The 22,540-nt window shown below is 48.3% G+C and overlaps 3 protein-coding genes across 3 annotated transcripts in view; 2 read left to right on the forward strand and 1 right to left on the reverse strand.

Moving 5' to 3' along the window:
• The window catches only part of atp2b1a (ATPase plasma membrane Ca2+ transporting 1a), a 46,875-nt gene extending 41,692 nt beyond the window's left edge, over nt 1–5,183 (forward strand). Inside the window, 1 exon segment of the mRNA XM_084483186.1 lies at nt 2,707–5,183. Coding sequence (XP_084339312.1) covers nt 2,707–3,162 — 456 coding nt within the window. The 3' untranslated portion in view covers nt 3,163–5,183.
• A 1,787-nt stretch (nt 5,184–6,970) lies between these two features.
• Nucleotides 6,971–12,682, forward strand: mest (mesoderm specific transcript). The gene is made up of 12 exons (XM_084483173.1): nt 6,971–7,124; nt 7,403–7,588; nt 7,855–7,934; nt 8,131–8,208; nt 8,597–8,733; nt 8,890–8,948; nt 9,382–9,422; nt 9,593–9,663; nt 9,990–10,091; nt 10,260–10,336; nt 11,213–11,276; nt 12,195–12,682. Exons 2-12 carry the CDS (start codon nt 7,435–7,437, stop codon nt 12,310–12,312), a joined length of 981 nt encoding a protein of 326 aa, XP_084339299.1. The 5' UTR covers nt 6,971–7,124; nt 7,403–7,434; the 3' UTR covers nt 12,313–12,682.
• Nucleotides 12,683–12,685: 3 nt separating this feature from the next.
• Nucleotides 12,686–22,064, reverse strand: copg2 (COPI coat complex subunit gamma 2). The gene is made up of 24 exons (XM_084483172.1): nt 21,934–22,064; nt 21,459–21,511; nt 21,278–21,358; nt 21,024–21,095; nt 20,817–20,896; nt 20,364–20,439; nt 20,006–20,098; nt 19,817–19,903; nt 19,211–19,368; nt 18,807–18,940; nt 18,373–18,440; nt 18,005–18,193; nt 17,667–17,762; nt 17,234–17,477; nt 16,881–16,956; nt 16,275–16,378; nt 15,659–15,784; nt 15,360–15,428; nt 14,990–15,171; nt 14,424–14,553; nt 13,959–14,056; nt 13,593–13,731; nt 13,211–13,309; nt 12,686–13,047 (listed from the first exon to the last, which is right to left on the reverse strand). The coding sequence occupies exons 1-24, from the start codon at nt 21,968–21,970 to the stop codon at nt 12,917–12,919; spliced, it is 2,622 nt and encodes an 873-aa protein (XP_084339298.1). The 5' UTR covers nt 21,971–22,064; the 3' UTR covers nt 12,686–12,916.
• Between the last annotated feature and the right edge of the window lie 476 nt (nt 22,065–22,540).

Genomic DNA, 22,540 nt, shown 5'->3' on the forward strand with positions numbered 1-22,540 from the left:
GAGTAACGTGCAATAAACCAATGAGAGTTCCACCTGCCATCCCCTTTAAGACCCCGCACATTTGACTTGACGAGTTGATATTTTGACAGCGCGTTTGCAGTCTCCGCTGAGACAGATGCATGACCACATGAATTTCAAACTTCAAATGGCTCGGTTTATGGCCAAATAATAGGCAGAATTCACACATGTAATAGAGTTTTCTTCTCCAACTTCAGATACACTGATTCGTCATGTAAATTGCGGCAAAGACAACTTAAAGCATATATGATATGCGGACGTGGTCCTCGATGGCCGCAACTGTGGGTCTATTTAATGATATGCGGCAATACATTAACAAACATTGTTTGTTACCAGTGTTGTATACATTATCGTTATCGACTTGTGTTCATATTATGCATGTGTCCCCCCATTAATATAGATCGCCATGGACTGTGTTATGCGTTACGTGTTTAGTTTGCGTGTGTTTAAACAGATGGGCACACACACACGCGCGCCAAGCATCACCCGCATTCATTCATTCTTTTAAACACTCACTCGTGGCAAAACTATGTTTTCTCACAATCAAATACTCATCAATCCTAAAAGTAATGGGCTTGTACACGATGTCTGTGTTGAGAACATATGTGTTTGCTGTACGGTGTATGCTGATGCATTGATTTAATAATACAACTTACCTCTGTATCAGCTGTTCTTTCCCAAATCATTTAACCAACCATTTACCCTAAAATTTGATTTTGTTTTGGAAGCCTGGAATATACTTTGCTCGAATGTATTATTGTTATTATTATAATTTTAACGCATGCCATAGCCTACTATACTTCATTCATGTTCATTCATGCAGCCCTATTGAAAATTATTTTTCCACAATCCACACACTATTTCTATGCAGTTTCACACGTATGAATAATCTTTGACATCATAATATTTAGATTAATAGTTTGCATGTTTGTGCTATGTATAGCCTACGTGTGTGTAAGCGTAGGCTATGTTGTAGTTCCGACCTGCCATGGCACGTCAAAATAGCAACAACAACTGCACTATCCGCTATAGACCAGGTATTTTTTGGTCAGTGGCGCAATTGCATTGGCGCATTTTTTAGATCACTAAAATAGCACCAAGTATCATTTGCACCGGAACACGCCTCTGCTTTTCGCCGACACGCCTCTCCAGGCGCAAGTGTAGTGGCGCCTGGTTGCTGTGGGGGAAAATCAGCTTTGCGCCAGATGCAAACTAGCAACGACACATGCGTCGTGTAGAAAGTCAATTGCGCCGGGAGCAAGATAGGGCCCTTTCTGTCTTTCTCACTGTCTCTCTCTCTCTTTCTGTCTTTCTCACTGTCTCTCTCTATTTTACTGTCTTTCTAGCTGTCTCTCTATCTTACTGTCCTTCTGGCTGTCTCTCTCTATCTTACTGTCTTTCTCACTGGCTCTCTCTATCTTACTGTCTTTCTAGCTGTCTCTCTCTATCTTACTGTCTTTCTAGCTGTCTCTCTCTATCTTACTGTCCTTCTGGCTGTCTCTCTATCTTACTGTCTTCCTGACTGTCTCTCTCTCTCTCTCTCTCTCTCTTACTCTATTGTCTCTTGCCGGCTTTCTCACTGTCTGTCTCACTCCCTCTTACTGTCTTACTTGCTGTCTTCATCTGTCTCTCCTTTACTTATTTATTCTGCCAATTTGTCTTTCTGTCTCTCTCGCTCTCTGTCCCTCACTCTGTGTCTCTGTCTCTGTCTCTCTCTCTTTCTCTCCCTCTCTCCCTTTCTGTCCCTCAACTCTCTTTCTCTATCTTCCCCCCTCTCTCTCTCACTCTCACTCTCTGTCCCTCACTCTGTCCCTCACTTTGTGGTTGTCTCTCTCTGTCTCTCTGTCTCTTTGAGCATGTTCAACAACAATAACCTCTTATCTTTGGATCTGTCTTCGGAAAACAACTATTTTCCTTCCCTCCCTGTCCCCTCGTTGCACTTTTGATTGAATTGGATGCAGGTCCCTAATCCAGAGTTTTTATTGGTGAAATGCCTTCTAACCCTAAAACACAGACTGCATTCTATTGGTCGGTCTCAACGCTCCAAAGAGTCCTGGACTCACCTCTTCCCAAAGTCTTTATTTGAAGCTACATAATAAGCAGACTTGAGTGTTTCAACGGCAGTCCAGGAAGTCAATGATTAACCAACCGAGCATCAGGACTACCTTGTCTTAATGTACTGGAAATGTACGACTAAGCACCACAGCATGCCCCCCCATCCTAAAGCACAGGAATCCTTTGGTCTTTTGAGCGTCCCTACTATTGACCCAATTAAACCCCTCCTGAATGCAGTGTTGCCAGCTGTTTAAGGTCAAAATGTGTGTTTCTATGGAAACGAGACTGACTTTATCTCCATCACCCCCCACCCACAACCCTCTCTCTCGTCCACCCTACCTCCACCCCCTCTCTTCCACCCTACCCCCACCTCCTCTCGCTCTCCCCCCTCTCTCCTCCCTCCCGCTTCCTCCCCTCTCCTCCATCCCCTTCTCACCCCCTTCCCCTTTTGTCTCCCTGTCTCCCTCCCCCTCCCTCTCTCTCCCTCCCCTTCCCCCTACCCCCCTCCCTGCCCCTCCCTCCCTCTCTCCCCCTCCCCCATCCCTGCCCCTCCCTCCCTCTCCCTCCCTCCCTCTCTCTCCCTCCCTGCCCTGCCCTGCCCTCCCTCTCTCTCCCTCCCCCCCCCCGGTACAGATCCGGGTGGTGAATGCATTCCGCAGCTCCGTCTCCCTCTATGAGGGCATGGAGAAGCCCGACCCGCGCTCCTCCATCCACAACTTCATGACGCACCCCGAGTTCCACATCGAGGACTCGGAGACGCACATCCCCCTGATCGACGACACGGATGCCGAGGATGATGCGCCCACCAAGCGCAACTCATCCAGCCCCCGCAACGCCTCGCCCGCCCCACCCTCGCCCGGCCCCCCCGCCACCGCCCCCGGCAGCCCCTCGCCGACGCCCAGCCCTGCCCCCACGCCCCCCCTCCACCCCGGCCCCGAGCCCCCGGCGGCCACGCCCAACCAGAACAATAACGCGGTGGAGAGCAACAACCACCTGCAGCTCCACGTCAGCCTGAAGCCGCCGCCCCTCACCGCCCCCGCCCTGTCCAGCCCCGGGAGCCCCTTGCACAGTCTGGAGACCTCCCTCTGATCCCAGGGGCCGGGCCGGGGCCCCTGCACAGTCTGGAGACCTCCCTCTGATCCCAGGGGCCGGGCCGGGGCCCCTGCACAGTCTGGAGACCTCCCTCTGATCCCATGGGCCGGGCCGGGGCCCCTGCACAGTCTGGAGACCTCCCTCTGATCCCAGGGGCCGGGCCGGGGCCCCTGCACAGTCTGGAGACCTCCCTCTGATCCCATGGGCCGGGCTGGGGCCCCTGCACAGTCTGGAGACCTCCCTCTGATCCCAGGGGCCGGGCTGGGGCCCCTGCACAGTCTGGAGACCTCGCTGATCTCCAGGGGCTGAGGCCACACTGCTACTACTACTACTACTACTACTACTACTACTACTACTACTACGACACACACCCCCCCTGACACCACCTCCCTCAGTCCCCTCCCAAACCACCCCCCCAACCCACACACACACGCACACACACAGCTCCACACACACACACGCACACACAGCTCCACGCACACACACACACACACACAGCTCCACACACACACACACACTGCTACACACACACACACACTGCTCCACACAAACACACTCTCTGCTCCACGCACGCCACCACTTTACTGCCCAGCGCGGGAGGATTGCTGTGACTAACGGACGGATGCACTAGCAGGGGGAAGGGGAGAGGAGATGAGGAGGAGACGAGGAGACGAGGAGGGGCCGCAGGGTCCTCAGGAGCAGAGCGGAGTCTGGGATTGGCCCCGGCTGGGCCTCGATGCAACATCAAACATTGGTTCAGAGTGTAGGGTTTTGGTTGGTGTGGATGCATTTGTCTTTTTAAACATTTTTTCTCCCCGCCTGACCCCCCCCACCCCCGCCCCAACCCTCCCTCCGTGGTATAATTGTCTTTTTCTCGGTGCACGAGAGGTGTGATTACAAACTCGGATTGAAAGTGACCTGTTTTTATTATTATTATTATTGTTGTTGTTGTTGTTATTCTTATTCTTCTTATTATTATTATTGATTGAGGAGAAGAAGCTCCTCCTGGCTTGATGATCGGCTGTAAGATTTAAAAGAACCTCTTAGCTTTTATCTGAATGATGTATATTTAGCTCTCTGGCCCTGGCTCACTCAATGCCTCTTTCTGCTCCATTGGCTGTTAATATTCTGAATTATTTATGTTTATTTTTTTTTGATAAAGCAGGTCTGTTTACAAAGTTTGTAGATACTTTTTTTCTGTTCATGGGCAAAAAGAGCTTCCTGGCGTACGATCGAATTAAAACTGGGGACAGTTTAAAAAAAACTAAAAAGAGACAAAAGATCGAACCAGACACTATTTCAGATACTGCTGTATTTTCAGGAAAAAAAGGGTGTTTCTATGGAAACCTAACTATTTTTGCCTGCACGTTTTACTTGTTATATATTTGTAGATAAATATAAAACTCTCTAGCCAAACAGATAAACACTAAGGCTTGTGAAACAGTGGAACAGAGGTCTACCGCAGGGGATTTCACAGGAGAAAAGGGCGTTTGTAGGACAAACGGGACCTCTCTCCACTCACATTTCTATGTAAAGTTTCTGAGGAGCTCCGAGTTCTATTCACTCACTCATTCATTCAGTCCTTCATGGGTTCATCGATTGCATTCAAGGGCTCTGGACACCTTGATGGTCACGTTTTGAAAGGGTATGTTCTTAAGAGTTTTTGAAAACGGCTGGTTAACACATTGACTTTCTCTTGATTTCTTTCCTCTCCTTTTTTTACATCAGTCCCTGCCAATGTACAATATTCATATTTGTTTACTCAGGCATAGAAAGGAATTAATACAACAGCAACAAAAAAAAATCGACTAAGACGGAATCTTTTAACTTAACTTTTGTCTTTAGGTAGCGAAATGTTGTCTCTGGTCAAAGCAAATAGATTTTTTTTCCCCTTCATATTTCATTCAATCTTTAAGATCTCTCTTTAGAACAACTTTATGCATCCCTCTCCCATATCTATTTTGTTGGCATTTAAAAAATAACCCCTCACCACAAAAAAATAAACAGTTTGTATTGTCCATCTTTGTCCATAAGACTCCTATTACCACCGTCATGAAAATGTTGCTGCATCTGGTTCGTTTGTAAAATATTTTTGACACCTGATGTACTGGAAACACAAAAAAAAGGATTTGACACGTCAACATAAACGCCACATACACTGGTATCTGCACAGGGTACTTATTTCATAGCGTCCCGTGGGGAACAAATTTTGATACACACCAGACAAATTGTACCTTTGTATTTTTATGACGAAACAGTTGCTAACCTTTCCTCCTACTCGCAGAACGCGAGACTTGACACAAAAAAACCGCGGGACAGGGAGGGGCTCCGGGCTCCGGAGAATTAAAACAAATGGGTGTAAATTGGTGTGACAGGAATATTCTTCTCAGGGTGCTCACGTTTTGAAGGGGAACAGGCTTCTATTGAAGAGTTTGCGGTCAAAATTGTAATGCATTGTGAAAACCGATTGGGGGAATTCCTTGGCCGGTGGTCGCAGCGTATCGCTCCTGGTCTGAACCGGAGGGCGGAGGCACAAGGGAAACGTTAACCACAATAATACATAATGTTATTTTCTGGAAATGTTTTTTTTTTTTGTCATGTTTTACAGATGAAATAAAGCAGCTTGATATGGCGTACAAACTGAAGAGAAAAGAGCAGTATCCATACAAAGGAGTTTGTTCCGTAGCTTCTTCCTGTAACGGGAATGAATGTCTATCCATCTGTTTTCTGGATTTTTTTTTAACATTTGGAAAATAAAGTACTTCATGTCTGGTTATCTTGAGCAATTTAAATGGTTATCGTGATTGGATTTACATTTGAAACTTTGTCAAGTAATGTGTATGGTTTTTAAAAATAAAAAATGTATTTAGCCTAAATGCAGGGCCATGCGTTTTATTCATCAATGGAAGGTTTGGCAGAAGTCCATTATGACGACTAAAATGTGTAAAAAATTATTGAAGGTGACATATTATACCACCAGGTGAGTGTGATTAGCCGTCACAAGCCGGGCGGCATTAGCTCAGGAGGTAGAGCGGGTTGGCTGGTAGAGCTGTAGAGGCTGGCTGTAGAGCAAGGTTGCTGGTTCGATCCCCGGCTCCTCCTAGTTGAGTGTCGTGGTGTCCCTGAGCAAGACTTCTTACCCTAATTGCTCCTGACGAGCCCTGCGTGTAAAGCGCTTTGGATAAAAGCGCTATAGGACCATTTACCACGCCATTTACACGCCGTTTTGAAAATCGGCCTCTTCTGACATCACAAGTGGGTGTGTCCACCTAGATGTGTGCTGGATAGATCAGTCTACCAGCCTACCCGGTGGACTGTAGCAAACGTTGCTCATCTATCCGTCATACATCTAGGTGGATACGCCCACTTGTGATGTCAGAAGAGGCAGATTTTCAATATAATATAATAACAACCTGGTGGTATAATATGTCACCTTTAAGACAATTACTGTAGTTACGTACTGTTTTAACGTTAATCATCTTAAGTCGCTATGCACTATAGGGTGTGTGTGTGTGTGTGTGTGTGTGTGTGTGTGTGTGTGTGTGTGTGTGTGTGTGTGTGTGTGTGTGTGTGTGTGTGTGTGTGATTGTGATGAATATAAATGTCCTCTCTTGGTGTATTGATGGAAGCTGTGGTGCAGAACGTCATTCGAGAAGATATAGAAGAGTGGATATGAGCTCAGACCCGCCACCATGTGTACACTATCTGAACCTTCAGGTTCAGATTGGCGGTAGCTTAGCAACATGCTGTCAGTTTTATTTACCGTAAAGTGGACGTGTGCGCATGCGTGCTATGGGTTTTCCTCCACGGTCCAGGAAGAGGCAGAGAGTGCAGCAGGACAGCGGGACAGCGGGACGGCAGAACAACAGAACAGACAGCAGGACAGACAGCTGAGAGTTCTCATGGCTCCTCCGCTGTCTGCAGACGGAATGACAGACTCGCTGCACCGCCGAGTGTCTGTGAGTAACGTCGCTCTGACTTTACACCACTGTTATAATTGATAGTTGATATCAAACCTGAACTCTGCGTCGGACTTTAACCTTTGTGCCTCAAATATATTAACTCTGGAAAGAGCCGATAGTGAACCGCTCTGCTCAGGCCTGTCAACGGGAGCGATAAGGAGAACCTGTTCTAGTCTTCAGTTCGCTCTGCAATGCTGGTCGTTTGCGTTCATGCATTCTTATTAATAAGACCTTGCAGTGAATAGCCTTCTGAGTTGCGTCACTCTGTCATTCAGAAATAGGTTTTCCCTGCCGCTGCTGAGTCAGGATGAGGGAATGGTGGCTCCTGGTGGGTCTGATCTGCGTCCCGCTGGTGGCGGTCTACCTGCACATCCCCCCCCCCAGCCTCTCCCCCGCCCTGCAGAAATGGTTCAACTCCGGGGAGAGCTTCAACTTCAGGGGAAGCAACATCTTCTATAGAGGTAAACAAGAAAGAGAGAGAGTGTGTGTGTGTGTGTGTGTGTGTGTGTGTGTGTGTGTGTGTGTGTGTGTGTGTGTGTGGGCCGGTAGTGTTGGCCAGGTGTTTGGTCCGTACACACAGCCCACTGATGACGAGTTCTGGGACATGTGGACCAGCCTAATTGTGTGTGTGTGTGTGTGTGTGTGTGTGTGTGTGTGTGTGTGTGTGTGTGTGTGTGTGTGTGTGTGTGTGTGTGTTGCTAACGGGGGTCTTCTCCGCTGAACTCAGACTCCTTCGGGGCGGTGGGCAGTTCGGATGTCGTCGTCCTGCTCCATGGTTTCCCCACGTCCAGCTACGACTGGAACAAGGTGATGAGTGGAGGAGTGGGGTGGAGCTCATTAGCCGGTCTCTATGGAGGAGCGTTGTGGAGCTTGTTAGTGGGTCTCTATGGAGGAGCGGGGTGGAGCTTGTTAGTGGGTCTCTCTGTGGAGGCTGAGGTGTTGTTCTGGAGTGATGTCATCGCTCCGCGTTGTGCTGAAGCTCTTCCTGTTGTTCTGGTGTCAGATCTGGAGCGCTCTGAACCAGCGCTTCCACAGAGTCGTAGCGCTGGACTTCCTGGGGTTCGGCTTCAGCGACAAACCGGTACACACACACACACACACACACACACACACACACACACACACACACACACACACACACACACACACACACACACACACAGAGATGCACATGCACACACACACACACACACACACTAAAGTATTAATTTCATAATGATCCATGATCCAAATATTGTTTCTGGAGCATTAAGCAGAAAATCAAGTGTACTTGGTGACTTGAATGATTAACCAGTTTTCGCATTGGATTGGATTCAGTTAAATCGGTCAGTCGACTTTGTCCTTTGAGTGCGTAAAGCAATTTATTTAAACTGTAGACCTGGTTCTGTTTCCTTGGTCAATGATCCAATGTGTCGGCTGGTGGCGGGCGTCATGTTGAACCTGAGTCTCTCTCCCCCCCCCCCCCCCAGCGGGGCCACAGGTACTCCGTGTTCGAACAGGCCAGCGTTGTGGAGGCACTGCTCGCCCACCTGGGGCTGGGCGGCCAGAGGGTCAACCTGCTGGCCCACGACTATGGAGACACAGTGGCCCTGGAGCTGCTCTACAGGTGTGTGCGTGCGTGCGTGCGTGCGTGCGTGCGTGTGTGTGTGTGTGTGTGTTGGGGGGTTGTCAGTTAGTTATAAAGGATTGACTGTAGAATGAATGACCTTGAATCAGTAAACCCCCCCTCTCTCACTCTTGCACTCTCTCACTCTCTCTCTAGGAGTGACCAGAACCGGACAGGTCACCTGACCATCAACAGCCTGTGTTTGTCCAATGGGGGTGAGTGTCGCTGTGTCAGTTCAGTGGTTTTCTGTCCTGCTTAATACCAAACATTTCTACTACAGTCTGTCTGTAGTAAAAATGTCCCACTTGTATCGGTTAACACTGAGTTACTAACTCTGTTAGTTAACAGAGCTCATCCGTTACTAAACGCTTGGAGAGAGTTGGACTGCTGTTTCGTCAGTCACTGGGAGTAAAGTATTGTAATATCAGACACCTCTATGAAGACAGAAGCTCAGCCACCCTCATTTTATCCAAATTTTGTCTCTTGATATTGGATCATTTGTATCGGAAACGTCCTTGAAATCAAAACCATATTTTCTAACGATAGGAAAGTTAATGAAAGTTGAGTCTCATTTTCAGCAGTTTCTGCCCAAATACAAATGACAAAGCACTTGAAGAACGCTCTCCCTTTCTCCTCTCTTGTTAACAGGAATCTTCCCAGAGACACACTACCCCCGATGGATCCAGACTGTAAGCGATGGATTATTTGCATAATTGTATTCTAACTATAACTAACTTAGTGATTTTTATATTCCGCTAACAATGTTGTTGTTTTTTAAATGTAACTCTTAATATAAATGATTTGTCGTAACAGCAGCTAGCGTAGCTCAACGCAGTGTTTGTCATTGTTTGTGTTGCAGGTCCTGAAGGACGTGTCTCTTCTGTCTCCTCTCCTGACTCGTCTCACCAACTACATGATGTTCTCCAGAAGGTAGCGGCTGTTGTGTGTGTGGAAACACACTATACCCACACTTGTTTCATTTTGTAATGGTGAATACTTTTCATCTTCATTTCAAGTTTGTGGATGCGCCTCATATTTATTCTGATTTTCATAAAACACACACATGCACGCACGCACGCACACACGCATGCACGCACGCACGTATATGAAGTGTACATATGGAAATGACAGATTAAATGTATCTTTCTTGAGCTGTCTTTTTGATGAGCTAACCGGCTTATATTTGTTGATAGGATTACTCATACCTGCCGCCCAAACACTTTGGCTACAGTGTGTGTGTGTGTGTGTTCCTGTAGTGTTGGCCAGGTGTTTGGTCCGTACACACAGCCCACTGATGAGGAGTTCTGGGACATGTGGACCAGCCTGCGCTTCAACGATGGGAACCTGGTCATGGACAGGTGTGTGTGTGTGTGTGTCTGTGTGTTTACAAAGCGATGGGAGAATGCAAATTTCATTCTCTGCGATTTCATATTTGTGACATAGAGTCGATCTCTCTATCTCTGTCCGTCTCTCTCTAGAGAAAAAGCATGATAAGTAAGTCTCTCTCTCTCTCTCTCTCTCTACAGTGTTCTGCAGTTTATCAACCAGCGGGCGAAGCACAGAGACCGCTGGGTGGGGGCACTGAGCTCCACCCTGGTTCCATGTGAGTCACTGAGCAGCTGAAGCATGTAGAAACAAACACAACATGTTATAACGCACAACACTGAAGCACGTTGTAACACACAAAGCTGAAGCACGTTGTGACGCACAACACTAAAGCACGTTGTAACGCACAACCCATGGCCACCTCCAGCTCAGCAGAAGTGTCTCTGGAGGCCTTGTTGTTGAGTAGTGGGCAAGGAGCTGGTATTATGCCAGACAAATCTTAACTAGCCAACCAGATCTAAGCTGCTTAGCCGGTGTGGAGAAGCTGCTTAGCCACTCTGAGACAGGCCCTCTAGGTGGATATGGGGGGTTGGGGGTGGGTGTAAATTGCTGTTTGAACCCAAGACGGTCGCACAACTATTCATACATTTCTAATGCTCAATGCAATCCTGATGCCACAAATGGAATAATTGCGGAAACTATCAATCAAATATGCTCCATGTATGTCTTGTGTAGAGTGAGTAATGCAATGTGGTCTTTAAGCCAGCAGGTGGTGAAGTTTTAAATGCCTACAAGTAGGCATGCAATAATCGTAAAATAAACCTGCGTATAACACAGCACATTAGTCCAGATTTGATTTACCATTTGACATTTGCCAGATGTTATTCTCTGGTGGTCTGGATTTTTCCTTGGTGGTCACTCCGGGGCAATCTGCATCCACATACAGCTGCGTTGCCATTGGTTAAAACAAAAGTGGGTTGGGTGGTCACAAATCCATTAAACCATAAGCATGACCCACTATTAACTTCTAACACGGATAGCTTTACGTACTCAGTAATAGATACTTTAATTTATTTGTCCCAATGAGTTCACACTGAAGCTTTGTGTGTGTGTGTGTGTGTGTGTGTGTGTGTGTGTGTGTCCCCTCCCTCAGTGCACATGATCTATGGACCCCTGGACCCGGTCAACCCTCACCCCGACTTCCTCCGCCGCTATAAGTAAGTGGAGGCTCAGTCCCAAACTGAAAGTACACCACGTGGTTTGTTTAATTGATGACTCAACTCTCTTCGCTCCCATTTATTTTATGCCTTTTGATTAATTGCGTTTCCATCAGCTTTGCCAAGGCCAAACAGCGTCATTTTATTTAGTGTGCTTGTTTGCATTCGAGTTGAATTTGTTTCAAATGCCTGATGGCATCAACATAATGGAGCTAACGCAGTAATATAGCTGCCCTGTTTGATTTCAGTTGGCTGGTGACCAACTGACCAGTGAGGTCAGCCCTCTGGAGGAATAGTGTGGATAAGTGAATCATTTATTAAAACAAGGTGCAGTTCAAGTGACTGTGCCTATAGTTTCAAGTAAAAGGTCGAACTAGGGTGTTATCAAAAAGTTGCAACAAAAGTCAACGTTCCTCACATGCAGCTTCTTTCTGGGTTCTATTTAAAGACAATTAGAACCTGGTCTAATCTCCATCGTAACCTTAGATGCAGGGCTGGCTAAAGACATCGGCCTTATAGGCATCTCTGCTGGCAATTAATTAAAATAGAAATTGAATTGGCCGGGAGCCTTCCCTCATTTTCTGCCTTGACGTAACAAATGAATACATAAGGAAACACAACTGGCCCCCCTGGTCCTCGGTCAGTTCTGGAGTTTGTGTCCTGTGAAACCTTTAGTTTGAGTCCTGCCCTGGGTGGTTTAGTGCAGTCACTGTCTGGTGAAGGAATGAGTGACTGACTGAATGAGTGCACTCATTCACAGCCATCCAGTCATTGGGAATGAATGGATGAGGGAATGGATTCATTCACCAGACAGTCATCGCCCCCCATGTCCCCAGAACAGATCCTCAACATCTCTCACAAGTGCAGCATCCACATACAAATGCCTTGTTTAACCCGGTGTGATCCCGGTGTGTGCAGGTATCTGGTGCAGCGGTCCACCATCACCCTGCTGGACAAACACATCAGCCACTACCCTCAGCTGGAAGACCCGCTGGGCTTCCTGAACGCCTACTACGGCTTCATCAACTCCTTCTGACGCAGTCCACCTCTTCATCAACTCCTCTGACCGCCGTCCACCTCCTCATGAGGGCCTCACGCTGCGCCTTTGGTCAGGGGAGGTTGTGACCTCGAGGAATGAGTGCATATGTTGCTTTTTAAATCACTAACAATCTACAAGCATTAGCAATGGGATTGCCAACACAGGAACGCAATTCTGTGCGTGCGTAACTGTCATAACCGTATGATTCATTACCGATATAGTAGTAATGACCTAAAATGATGTCAACGATTTCTCAATTATTGTAAGAAACGTAATCTTTGGGGAACTAATTATTCAGATTCAGCCATCGAACAATCTTCCAATCCACGATAACATGATTGCAAATAAAAGTAGTTTTCTAAGAAGAGACTTCATTTACAGGTTCTTTATTTAATCTTTATTAATCCGTTCATTAACTCCTGAATACAACAACAGAAACATGACTGCACAGAGTCGCCCCCCGCTGGCAAAGACGTGAAAGTGTAGCGTGCCGACGTGGATATGAAAGGGGTGGATATGAAAGGGGTGGGGGGGGGTGGCGGGGATTTGGATTTGGTCGTGTGTGTGTGTTGGGGTTGGGGGGGGGGGGGGGGGGGGGGGGCTAGCCGACCGACGCCAGGATCACGTCGACGGGGGTCTCGTCGGCGCCGCGCACCGTCACCTGCATGGTGACACCATCCGACAGCGCCAGGCGGGCCCGCACCAGCAGGTCGTGACCCCCGCGGAACACACCTGGAGGGGGGGTGGGTTAGGAGAGGTCACATGTGAAGTCAAAGCTATCTCTGCTTTGTACTGGAGCATTTTAAAGTCCAGATTTAAAACATACTGATCCTCTGGTGGCAATAGATCAATGATGTATTGATCAATAGAAACGGTTCAGTTCAGATCTACTCACCGGCGAGGAAGAGGACGTGGGAGTTCTTGTTCTCAGGGACTTTGTCCGAGCGCTCGCACGGCTGCATGCCGAGGAAGCTGACGATGTTCCCCACCGCCTCTACACTCACGAGAGAGCGAGAGAGAGATGTGGTGAGCATCACAGCCCGGCGTGGGGAACGCACCAGTCAGCGGTACAATACCAAACACTTGATACATAATGCTTCCGAAATTGGGAAATCGACTTAATAGAACAACAATTAGTTATCCACTATGAATATACTCCTTAGTTGCAGCCCTAATATTTATCCCAAAGATCCCACAAAAAAAATAAAGCTTTGGGAATCCCAACTGATGGTCGCTGTACGTCGGCATTGCACCCTAATGTGGCGATGGGAACGTACCGTCTAGAGTCCGTACTGAAGCCAGTGCGAAGGTCTCCTCCTTCTCAAACTCATCTCCAACTTCCTCCCAGGCCGCACCGAAGTTAGGCTTCAGAACCTTCTGGATGTGGTCTGCTACCGTCACCTCCAGGTCCTCCAGCTAGAGAGAGAGACAGAGAGAGATTTTTCCACAGGGTCAGCTGTCTCTTTGTAGACGGCTTCACACGTGTTCACTCCTCATGCCGTTCAACTTCAGAATTATATCGAGAGGAAGACAAAATGCTAATCCATTTACAAGTCATTTTAAAAAGTAGCTTGTTTCACTGCAACATCCTTCCACTCAGACAACTGATTGGCTGGAGACTGAGGGGGGCGTCGGCTTCGTACCACGTATTCATCGTCGTATCCGTCGTCGTCGGGGTCTCCGGTGTTGGGGTCGCAGTCCCTCACCAGGTACTTCATGGTGCAGCTGAACGTACACGATACTGCATCCCCGGAGCAGAGAGACGTTAGAGGATCAGCTGACAGACAGCTGCTTCTGTGCCCTCAGAGCACTGAACAGTTCACTGACCTCAGGACAGTCACCGAACAGTTCACTGACCGCTCTGACCTCAGGAGTCACTGAACAGGTCACTGACCTCTCTGTGATCTCAGGAGTCACTGAACAGTTCGCTGACCGCTCTGTGACCTCAGGACAGTCACTAAACAGTTCAGTTCATTGTAAAGCGAGGGTACTCGGCTATCACTACATTTCCCACAATCCCCAGTGCAGCTGCCCCCAGCCCCCCCCCCCCACCCCCCCCCCCCGAGGTGTCCCCCTGGCCCCCAGCCCGCCCCCCTCAGGGTGCGTACCAGCGGTGGGGTCATCCTCCGGCAGCCGCACCAGGCTGTAGCAGGACCCCGGCTGGCTGTAGGGCAGGCTGGCGGCGGGGATGTAGTGCAGCACCTCGTACGACTCCGACGGCTCCATCTGCACCACCACCTGAGACACACATATCAGTTTATACGTTCACACAAAGAATACCATCCAACAACTGTAAGCCGTGGTAACCTAGTGATGGTTAGTGCTTGGCTCTATGAACATCCTTACTGTACCCACAGCGATATATTGTTTCTTTTTCTTCTGACCAATGTACGTAATGTGAGTGGCTGTGGATAAAAGCGTCTGCTAAACGCCTTAAATATAAATGTGGTGAAATGTGTGCATAGCATACACACATTTTCACACCCACATATTCGTTTTGTGTTCACATATGACAGGTTCAAGTTGTTCTTGAACATAACATTACCAATGGAAGACTCTGCTCCATCAAGTAAAAGACTTCAAACATGAACAGTCACCGTTTAGCTCTCCTATATTACCAACAAGGTGCACCATGAAGCTGGTCTGGATGTAATGTATCACAGTGCTGCGGTACCTTCTGCAGCAGCTGGTCGTTGAGCGTGTTGGTGCAGTCGAACTGGAACACCATGTGCTGGGCGAAGGTGTGCTTGACGCAGCGCACCACGTACTCCGTCTCCGCCTCCGTCAGCTGCACCGCCTCCGAGGACTTGAACAGCGGGCCGAGCCCCTGGAACTCTGCGATGGCCGCCAGTTGCTCTGTCGGGTCGTCGGCACAGATCAACATTAATACCATTCGTTGAAATAGTTTTTCTAAGATTTGAATATTCAAACAATATTCAACTAATATCTGACTTGGTTGCTTTCTTTTTTTTCTCTCTTACAAGACGTAGAGAGGACGAGAGAGGAAAGTTTTTGTTTCCATTTCACGGCGGTGAGTCACCCACCCTGGTAGATGTCCTGGCGCGAGGGGGCCAGCTTTTCCGGCATCTTGCTGGTGGCTACAGGCGCCATGTCTGGGAGAGGAGGAACAACATGGGGTCAAACACTACGTCTGAGGAGACCCAGGAGTGACTCTCACTCAGAAAACTGAGTTCATCCTCTTCTGCTCCGCGATGGGGGCGGAGGTGGTGGTGGTGGTGGTGGTGGTGGGGGTGGTGGTGGTGTGGGGGTGATGGGGTTAGGGGGTTACCTGACTACCACTCTGAGATGGGGTTTGGGGTGGTTGTGGGGGTGATGGGGTTACCTGACTTCTGCTCCGAGATGGGGGTGGTGGCCAGGGGGACGCTCTTCATGTCGAAGGGTCTCTCTGAGGGGTCCAGCGTGTACTGGTGCAGAGACTTCTCAAGTCCGGGGACCGACACAGACAGACCTGGTAAACACACACACACATTAATCTCACCGGACCTGGAGAACCTAACCACAGAGCTCTCAGCCATCAGAGGATTCATCCTCCTGGTTGTAGTCTGGGGGCTCCTAGATGTTTTGTTCTAAACTCTGTGACCCCCATGTGGAGGTACTATGGAACAATCCCCCCAAAGCTTTTTTAACATCAATTCCATGTAAAAAAACTCTCTGCCAATTGACCTTTTTCTATTCATATTGTTTATCAATACAGTATTCCCCATTTCAACCTGGACCTACGCTACTGCTCAATAAAAATGGAGAACTGTATAGTATGTCAAGTTTGAAAAGCACTAGTGTCGAGGGGGTTTAAATGTGTGTGAGCGTGAGACTACGTTGTGGTGTGTGTGTGCACTTGTGTGCGTGTGAGACTGCGTGTGAGACTGCATGTGTGTGTGCGTGTGAGACTGCGTGTGTGCATGTGTGTGCATGTGTGTGCCTGTGTGTGACCGTCGTACCGTTGAAGATGTAGGCGGCGTTCAGCGCCTTCTGCTTCTGCTGCAGGACGTTCATGTAGAAGGTGGCTCTGTCCCGCACCTCATCATCACTGTCCATCATACACCTGCACACACACACACACACACACACACACACACACACACACACACACACACACACACACACACACACACACACACACACACACACACAGTCAGAAGATGAGACCAGGAGGTTTTGGTGAGACCAGGGGGTTTTGGTGAGACCAGGGGGTTTTGGTGAGACCATTTTGGTCGCAAATGTGATAAATGTGAAGAAAAAGGAATGCGCACAAATGCAAAATATTATCTGAGATTATTTGTAAAAATGAACAAACAAAAAATGTGTCTTGTCTTTATTGAACCAGATTAAAATGTCTATGTAGCATTATGTAGGTCTTTTTGGATAAAAGGTCTGTTGTGATTGGTCAGAACTTGACTGGTCTGCTGTGATTGGTCAGTAGGTGACTGGTCGGTTGAGATTGGTCAGTAGGTGACTGGTCGGTTGTGATTGGTCAGAACGTGACTGGTCTGCTGGGCTTGGTCAGTAGGTGACTGTGGTCAGTATGGGGGCAGTGAGACAAGTACCTCTGCATGAGAACCAGGACACTGGGCAACAGGTCATCATTCTGGGCTCCAAACTTGGCCAGGGCGCTGACAGCGGCTACGGGAAGCACCAGGGGACAAAGAGGTCAATATGTACTGTCTGCTCTGAAGGAGATTCAATGTCACACGATTCACCCAAGATGGGTTCAGTCAACCACATGGAGTGGCGATAGAGTAGGAAGCCAATTGATAGTTTAAACAATCTTTTTGTATACACAGCACTAAGCAAGGTCTAGCAGTTTTGTGTATTAGTGTGTGTATGTGTTGTGTATACGTGTGTGTATGGGATACTGGTGTATTAACGTGTTTGTCCTCCATTCTCTCTCTCTCTCTACCTGCTCGCACGGCCTCGCTCTCCAGCACCACGCGGTTGAAGATGAAGCGGATGTACTTGGAGGGGGCGGGCGTGCGCGGGCCCTCCTTGCCCAGCAGGTGCAGGATCTTGGTGGCCAGCACCGTGTGCTCGCAGTCCTCGATGAACTCGCACAGGTGGGCCAGCCCTGTCTCCTTGCTCTCAGGGTTCTCCTCGATGATCCCGATGATGCAGTCCACGATCGCCCGCTTGTACTCAAAGCCCCCCTGTGGCCGAGGGAGAGAGACATTAGGGACACACATGAGAGAGAGAGAGAGAGAGAGAGAGAGAGAGAGAGAGAGAGAGAGAGAGAGAGAGAGAGAGAGAGAGAGAGAGAGAGAGATGAGGCCGAGAGAGAGTGAGAGTGACAAGGAGACAGAGAGAAGGAGAGAGAGAGAAGGAGGGGGGGGACTTACGTCGTCACGGAGCATGTTGGACAGGAAGTTCATCATGACGCTGTGCTTCCTGGGATACTTCTGGCAGAGGGAGCTGATGGCCTGCACAACCACCACCTACACACACACACACACACACACACTTTATAATTATTAATAAAAATAAAAAAAATAAAAATATTATCCAACAGCCTTCTGTCTGTTCTGTTGCATCACGCAGTTTCCTCCCTTATATTCTTATTCTATTCCATATTCTTTCCATCCCTAAATGAACGAAGACTCCTCCCCCTAGATAAATCCATGTAGGTTCCTACTGTCACAGAAACATCTGTGAACCCGACCAATCAGACGCGACGGACCTTGAACTCGTCTGAGATCTCGGAGACGAAAGAGGAGATCTGCTTCATGAGCCGGTCCACGCTGCTCTCACTGCCCGTCTTCAGCAGCGTGGTGATGGCCAGCGTGGCGATGCTGCGGTTTGAGTCCGTGATCAGGTTCTCCAGGTCCAGATTGCAGGCGGTCACCGCTGATGGGTGCTTCATCGCCACCTGGTGGCCGCACACGGACACACACAGGACACCAGTGCCTTGTCACATCCCTTTCATTTGAGTCGGACCATATTTGACATTATTTAAATACTTGATTCTATGGATTAGTGGTATTAGTGATTGAACCTTATCAACTCTGTGTGTGTGTGTGTGTGTGTGTGTGTGTGTGTGTGTGAGACCTTGTTGAGGGTCCTGACTGCAGCGTATCTTAAGGCTGCTTTGGGTGAACTGCAGAACAGCTGCAGCACTGGAGAAAGAAAGAAAAACACAGACCACAGCAAGCCTTAGAGGAAAGCTCAGAGGAAACTGTACGGCACACCTGAAACCCAAACACCAGGTTTCCTACAGGTTGCTCCCACTACTGCTGTTTTCCAGCCGTGGTCAGAACCACGTTCCAATAGCTTCTCAGTGGAGCCCACAACATTATTTTTCCGGGTTGGCTCTGGGTTCCCGTTCCCTCGGGGTCAGAACCCATTCCCCGCCCCCCTTTGTGTACGTGTCAACGTGCTGTGGCAGGCAGCTCTGCGGAGGGCCCTGTGGCCCCTTAGTGTCTCCACGGGGCCCCAACAGACCGGCGGTGTGTGTACGACTGTACGGGGTCATGAGGACGTACCGGAGACGGCGGGCGCCAGCTCCCGCGCCGTGCAGTTGGGCATGTGCACGATGGCCGACGCCGCCTCGTACACCACCATCTCGTTCTTGTTCCTCAGGCAGCTCTCGATGAAGTCAAACAGGGGGCTGTCGTGGCTGTGCACACAGACAGACACACATACACACAGACACGCAAAATTAGAAAGTTGATGCATTTTCGTCATCATAAGAACAAGTATAATACTAATCAATAAAAAATAAAGTAGGGAATGCCATCAACTGCTTTCTGATGCTTTAAGCAGATTACATTTTGATCAATTCACAGATTATCAAAATTAGAATGGACACCTCCACTGACCAACAACAAATAAAAATGTTTTTAAATCCACTAAATGAACCGATGGTCTGTAGCAGGACTCAACGTACCCTCCCTCCGTCTCCTCCAGCAGCTTGCTGGCGATGCGGATCAGCATGCAGTAGGCGAAGGGGGACTTGAGACCGGACTTGGTGAACTTGTTGAGCATCTTGGAGACGGCGAGGCGGTCGTTCTTCCTCAGGTGGTACAGCAGGCCCAGGGCGTGGTACTGGAGCCAGGGAGAGGAACACTCTTTAACTCTTCATCCAACAACAACATCCAACATCCAACAATGGTTTGGGAATATCCCAATCTGATATGAATTTAAGTCCTATTGGAGGCGAGTAAAATAAATTCAGCCCTGCTATATTTGTGCTGTGTGCTTTGCTCTGTTAATTATTTTTTGTTTAGCTCTACAAATATGGACCGAAATTCAGGCTCATGAGCTTTAGTGGAAATGTTTGTTTTGTTTTTGATATGCATATCTTTTTTTATTGGATTATAGAACGAGTCCAATAACCTTTAAGCAGACACGATAATAAAGAGCACCTCACAGTGAGCTCTGATCCAGGTCATTAAGCAACACCTTGGAGGCAATCCAGGATGCTCACTGACACTGGGAAATGGACCCAGTCCCCAGTCCCCCCCTGCCCACGGCTCTGTACTGGGAGTCTCACCTGGACCATGATGTTGTCACTAGAGGCCGCCTCCTGGGCCTCGTTCACCCAGCGCTTCACCACGTCATAGCTCATCTTCACCATGTGCTGTCCACCACCACAACAACAACAGAGGGAGGGTTACTACGGAGACGGTACACACCGCCACACTGATCCCTGTTTCCTCTCCCTTGAGGAGTCCCATCTTACCAGTGATGAGACCAGCGCGGAGCTGGACACGCTGGGCACCTTGTCCACGATGGCCTGCTTCATGTAGCGCTCGATGGCCTGCAGCATGGTGGTCTGAGGAGCAGAGAGAAGAGGGTCAATAACGCTCCACTGTCAATAAGAGCTGGGTGTGGATCAACCCGTCATATTATAGTAAGTGGAAATGCTTCAGGGCCCCAATGGGAAGATTTTAAAAGACATACTGTAGCTCATGACTACCAATGCAGCTGGAAGACTAAAATCTAAATTCTTCAATTGTAGAAGAAGAAGTGCGTTGAGACAGTTTGGTGTTTTCCCCCTGGACCCCCAGCCCCGTCCAGAGCCACAGAGCCCTCCTTACGTCTGTGATCCTGCAGAGAGCGCGGATGGCGGGGCCCCGGTACACGTCCTCCTTGCCGGTCATGTCCTTGGTCAGGCTGTGGAACACAAAGAAACACATTCCTTAGTCCATTCCTATCAAGCTAGAACCGAAAAAATAGCATTCATTTTTAAAATTTGTAGTTGGATAATATAAACTGTATTATTCCTGGATCAGACAAGTAAGTGACCAACAATACTAATAAACTATAACTTTTAATTGAAAGGACAAAAAAAACAACAACAAAATGAAATTAAGTCTTCACCCTCACCATATGTAGCATAGAGCATTTGTTTACATTAGCTTATTTCCAGCAATCACATTCATTAAGACAAAAATACTGTTTATTCATTTATATTCAAATGATGAATGCACAAAACCCCTGGATGAGCTGTGACTCCAGAGACGTCAGCGTGATCTGAGCAGCTGGCTCACCTGCTGGTCACGATGATGACATCCTCGGAGATGTTGGCCATCTCCTTTATGGTCAGGTAGCACATCCTTCTCAAGGTTTGCTGAAAACCAAAATATATGTTGAGTCTTATATAAAAAAAAAGGCTTATTCCACATAATGACACATATTTCCATCATCACACAGCCCAAATCATACATTTCCCTTTTGTAGAATAGCCCATGACTTACGTCATTGGACTGGAATAGTCGGGTCATGGCGAAGAAGGCTTCAGTAGCTTCTGTGGTGCCGAAGTGTTCCCCCTGAACAGACGCACACACTGACACGTGTCAACAACGCAGAGAATGACGGAGGGACTTAAGAGTCCGTCAGTAACATCTCTACATATCCCTTTATCTCGACATATCCCTTTATCTATCTACTACTTTATCTCGATGTATCCCTTTATCTTGACGTATCCCTTTATCTCGACATATCCCTCTACCTGATTAAGGAGGTAGATGATCTTGGTCAGAATGTGAAGGCATCTTCTTGGGTTGATGGGAGTCTCGTTGAAGATACGCGCCTGTCAACAATAAGCCGGACGTTGTAATAAATCATGCACTCTTTTAAATGCATCAATACATTGATCGTGTCTGGAGTGTCATCAGCAGAGTGGGTCCTACCTCCTGGAGGACGGCGCTCTTCTCCAGATGCTGGAAGGGGTTGGACCCGCTTCCTGAAAGAGGACAAAACAAACGCCACGTTAAAACAATCCACCTGAAAGGTCCATAACGCGACGAATACGTCCAGCATTTGACACACAGGTCGCGTTACAGGTAACAGAGGAGCAGGTAACGTACAGACAGCGACACGTCTCCTCAGACGGGAGGACCATCTCCTCCTTAAACCGAGACGTTGTCATTCGCCTAAACCTCTGATGGAATATAATCGTGCTTACATAATATTACACGAGTCTAGACTCCTAATGTCAAAGACCAGAGTGACAAATCATAAGTAAATAATCATCAATACAGGCGGCCGTTAGCCGAGGGGCTAACAGGGAGCTAGCTCTCTGCGGGGTGGGCTCACTGTCTCTAACTTCACTGTCGGCGGGTTGGTTTCACGCTCCGTTAATGTTTATGTGAGATCGCATCTTACCAGATTCCTCGTCTTTTTTATCAAATTTCTTAATCATTGTTGCAAGACAGTTCTTCGGATGAGGCCAGCTGACTCTCAAACATAGGAAGCTTCTTCCACGTAGCAGTCCGGGTGAACGCTTCCGGTTTGAATCCACGTCGACGGAAGACGCGTCAGAATGTGATCCGCGGTCAGGAAGTTGCTCCGCTCGGCCAGCAGGGGATGCTGTTGTTGTTCCGCTCGGCCAGCAGGGGGTGCTGTTGTTGCTCCACTCGGCCAGCAGGGAGTGCTGTTGTTGCACCGCTCGGCCAGCAGGGGGTGCTGTTGTTGCATCGCTCGGCCAGCCGACGTTGTCTCAAGTATGATATGAAAGGTTAACAAATTACATAAACACAAATTAACAAAAAATGAATCAAATTTGAATATTCAACGTCAATCGATTTTTTATGGCAGCACTGTCCTCCGTCCTTATAGGGCTACAGGCCGTCCTATCGCCAGTACCGGTGCTCCGCACACGCAGAACACGCACTGCGCGTAGGGCACCAAGTGTCTGGGGGGGCACCAAAAAAATATGTCTCGTAAAAAATCATCATCATAATAATAATCATAATAACGCGATATATTTAAA

The sequence above is a fragment of the Micromesistius poutassou genome (genome assembly GCF_964030765.1).
Source record: "Micromesistius poutassou genome assembly, chromosome: 18".
Taxonomy (NCBI): domain Eukaryota; kingdom Metazoa; phylum Chordata; class Actinopteri; order Gadiformes; family Gadidae; genus Micromesistius; species Micromesistius poutassou.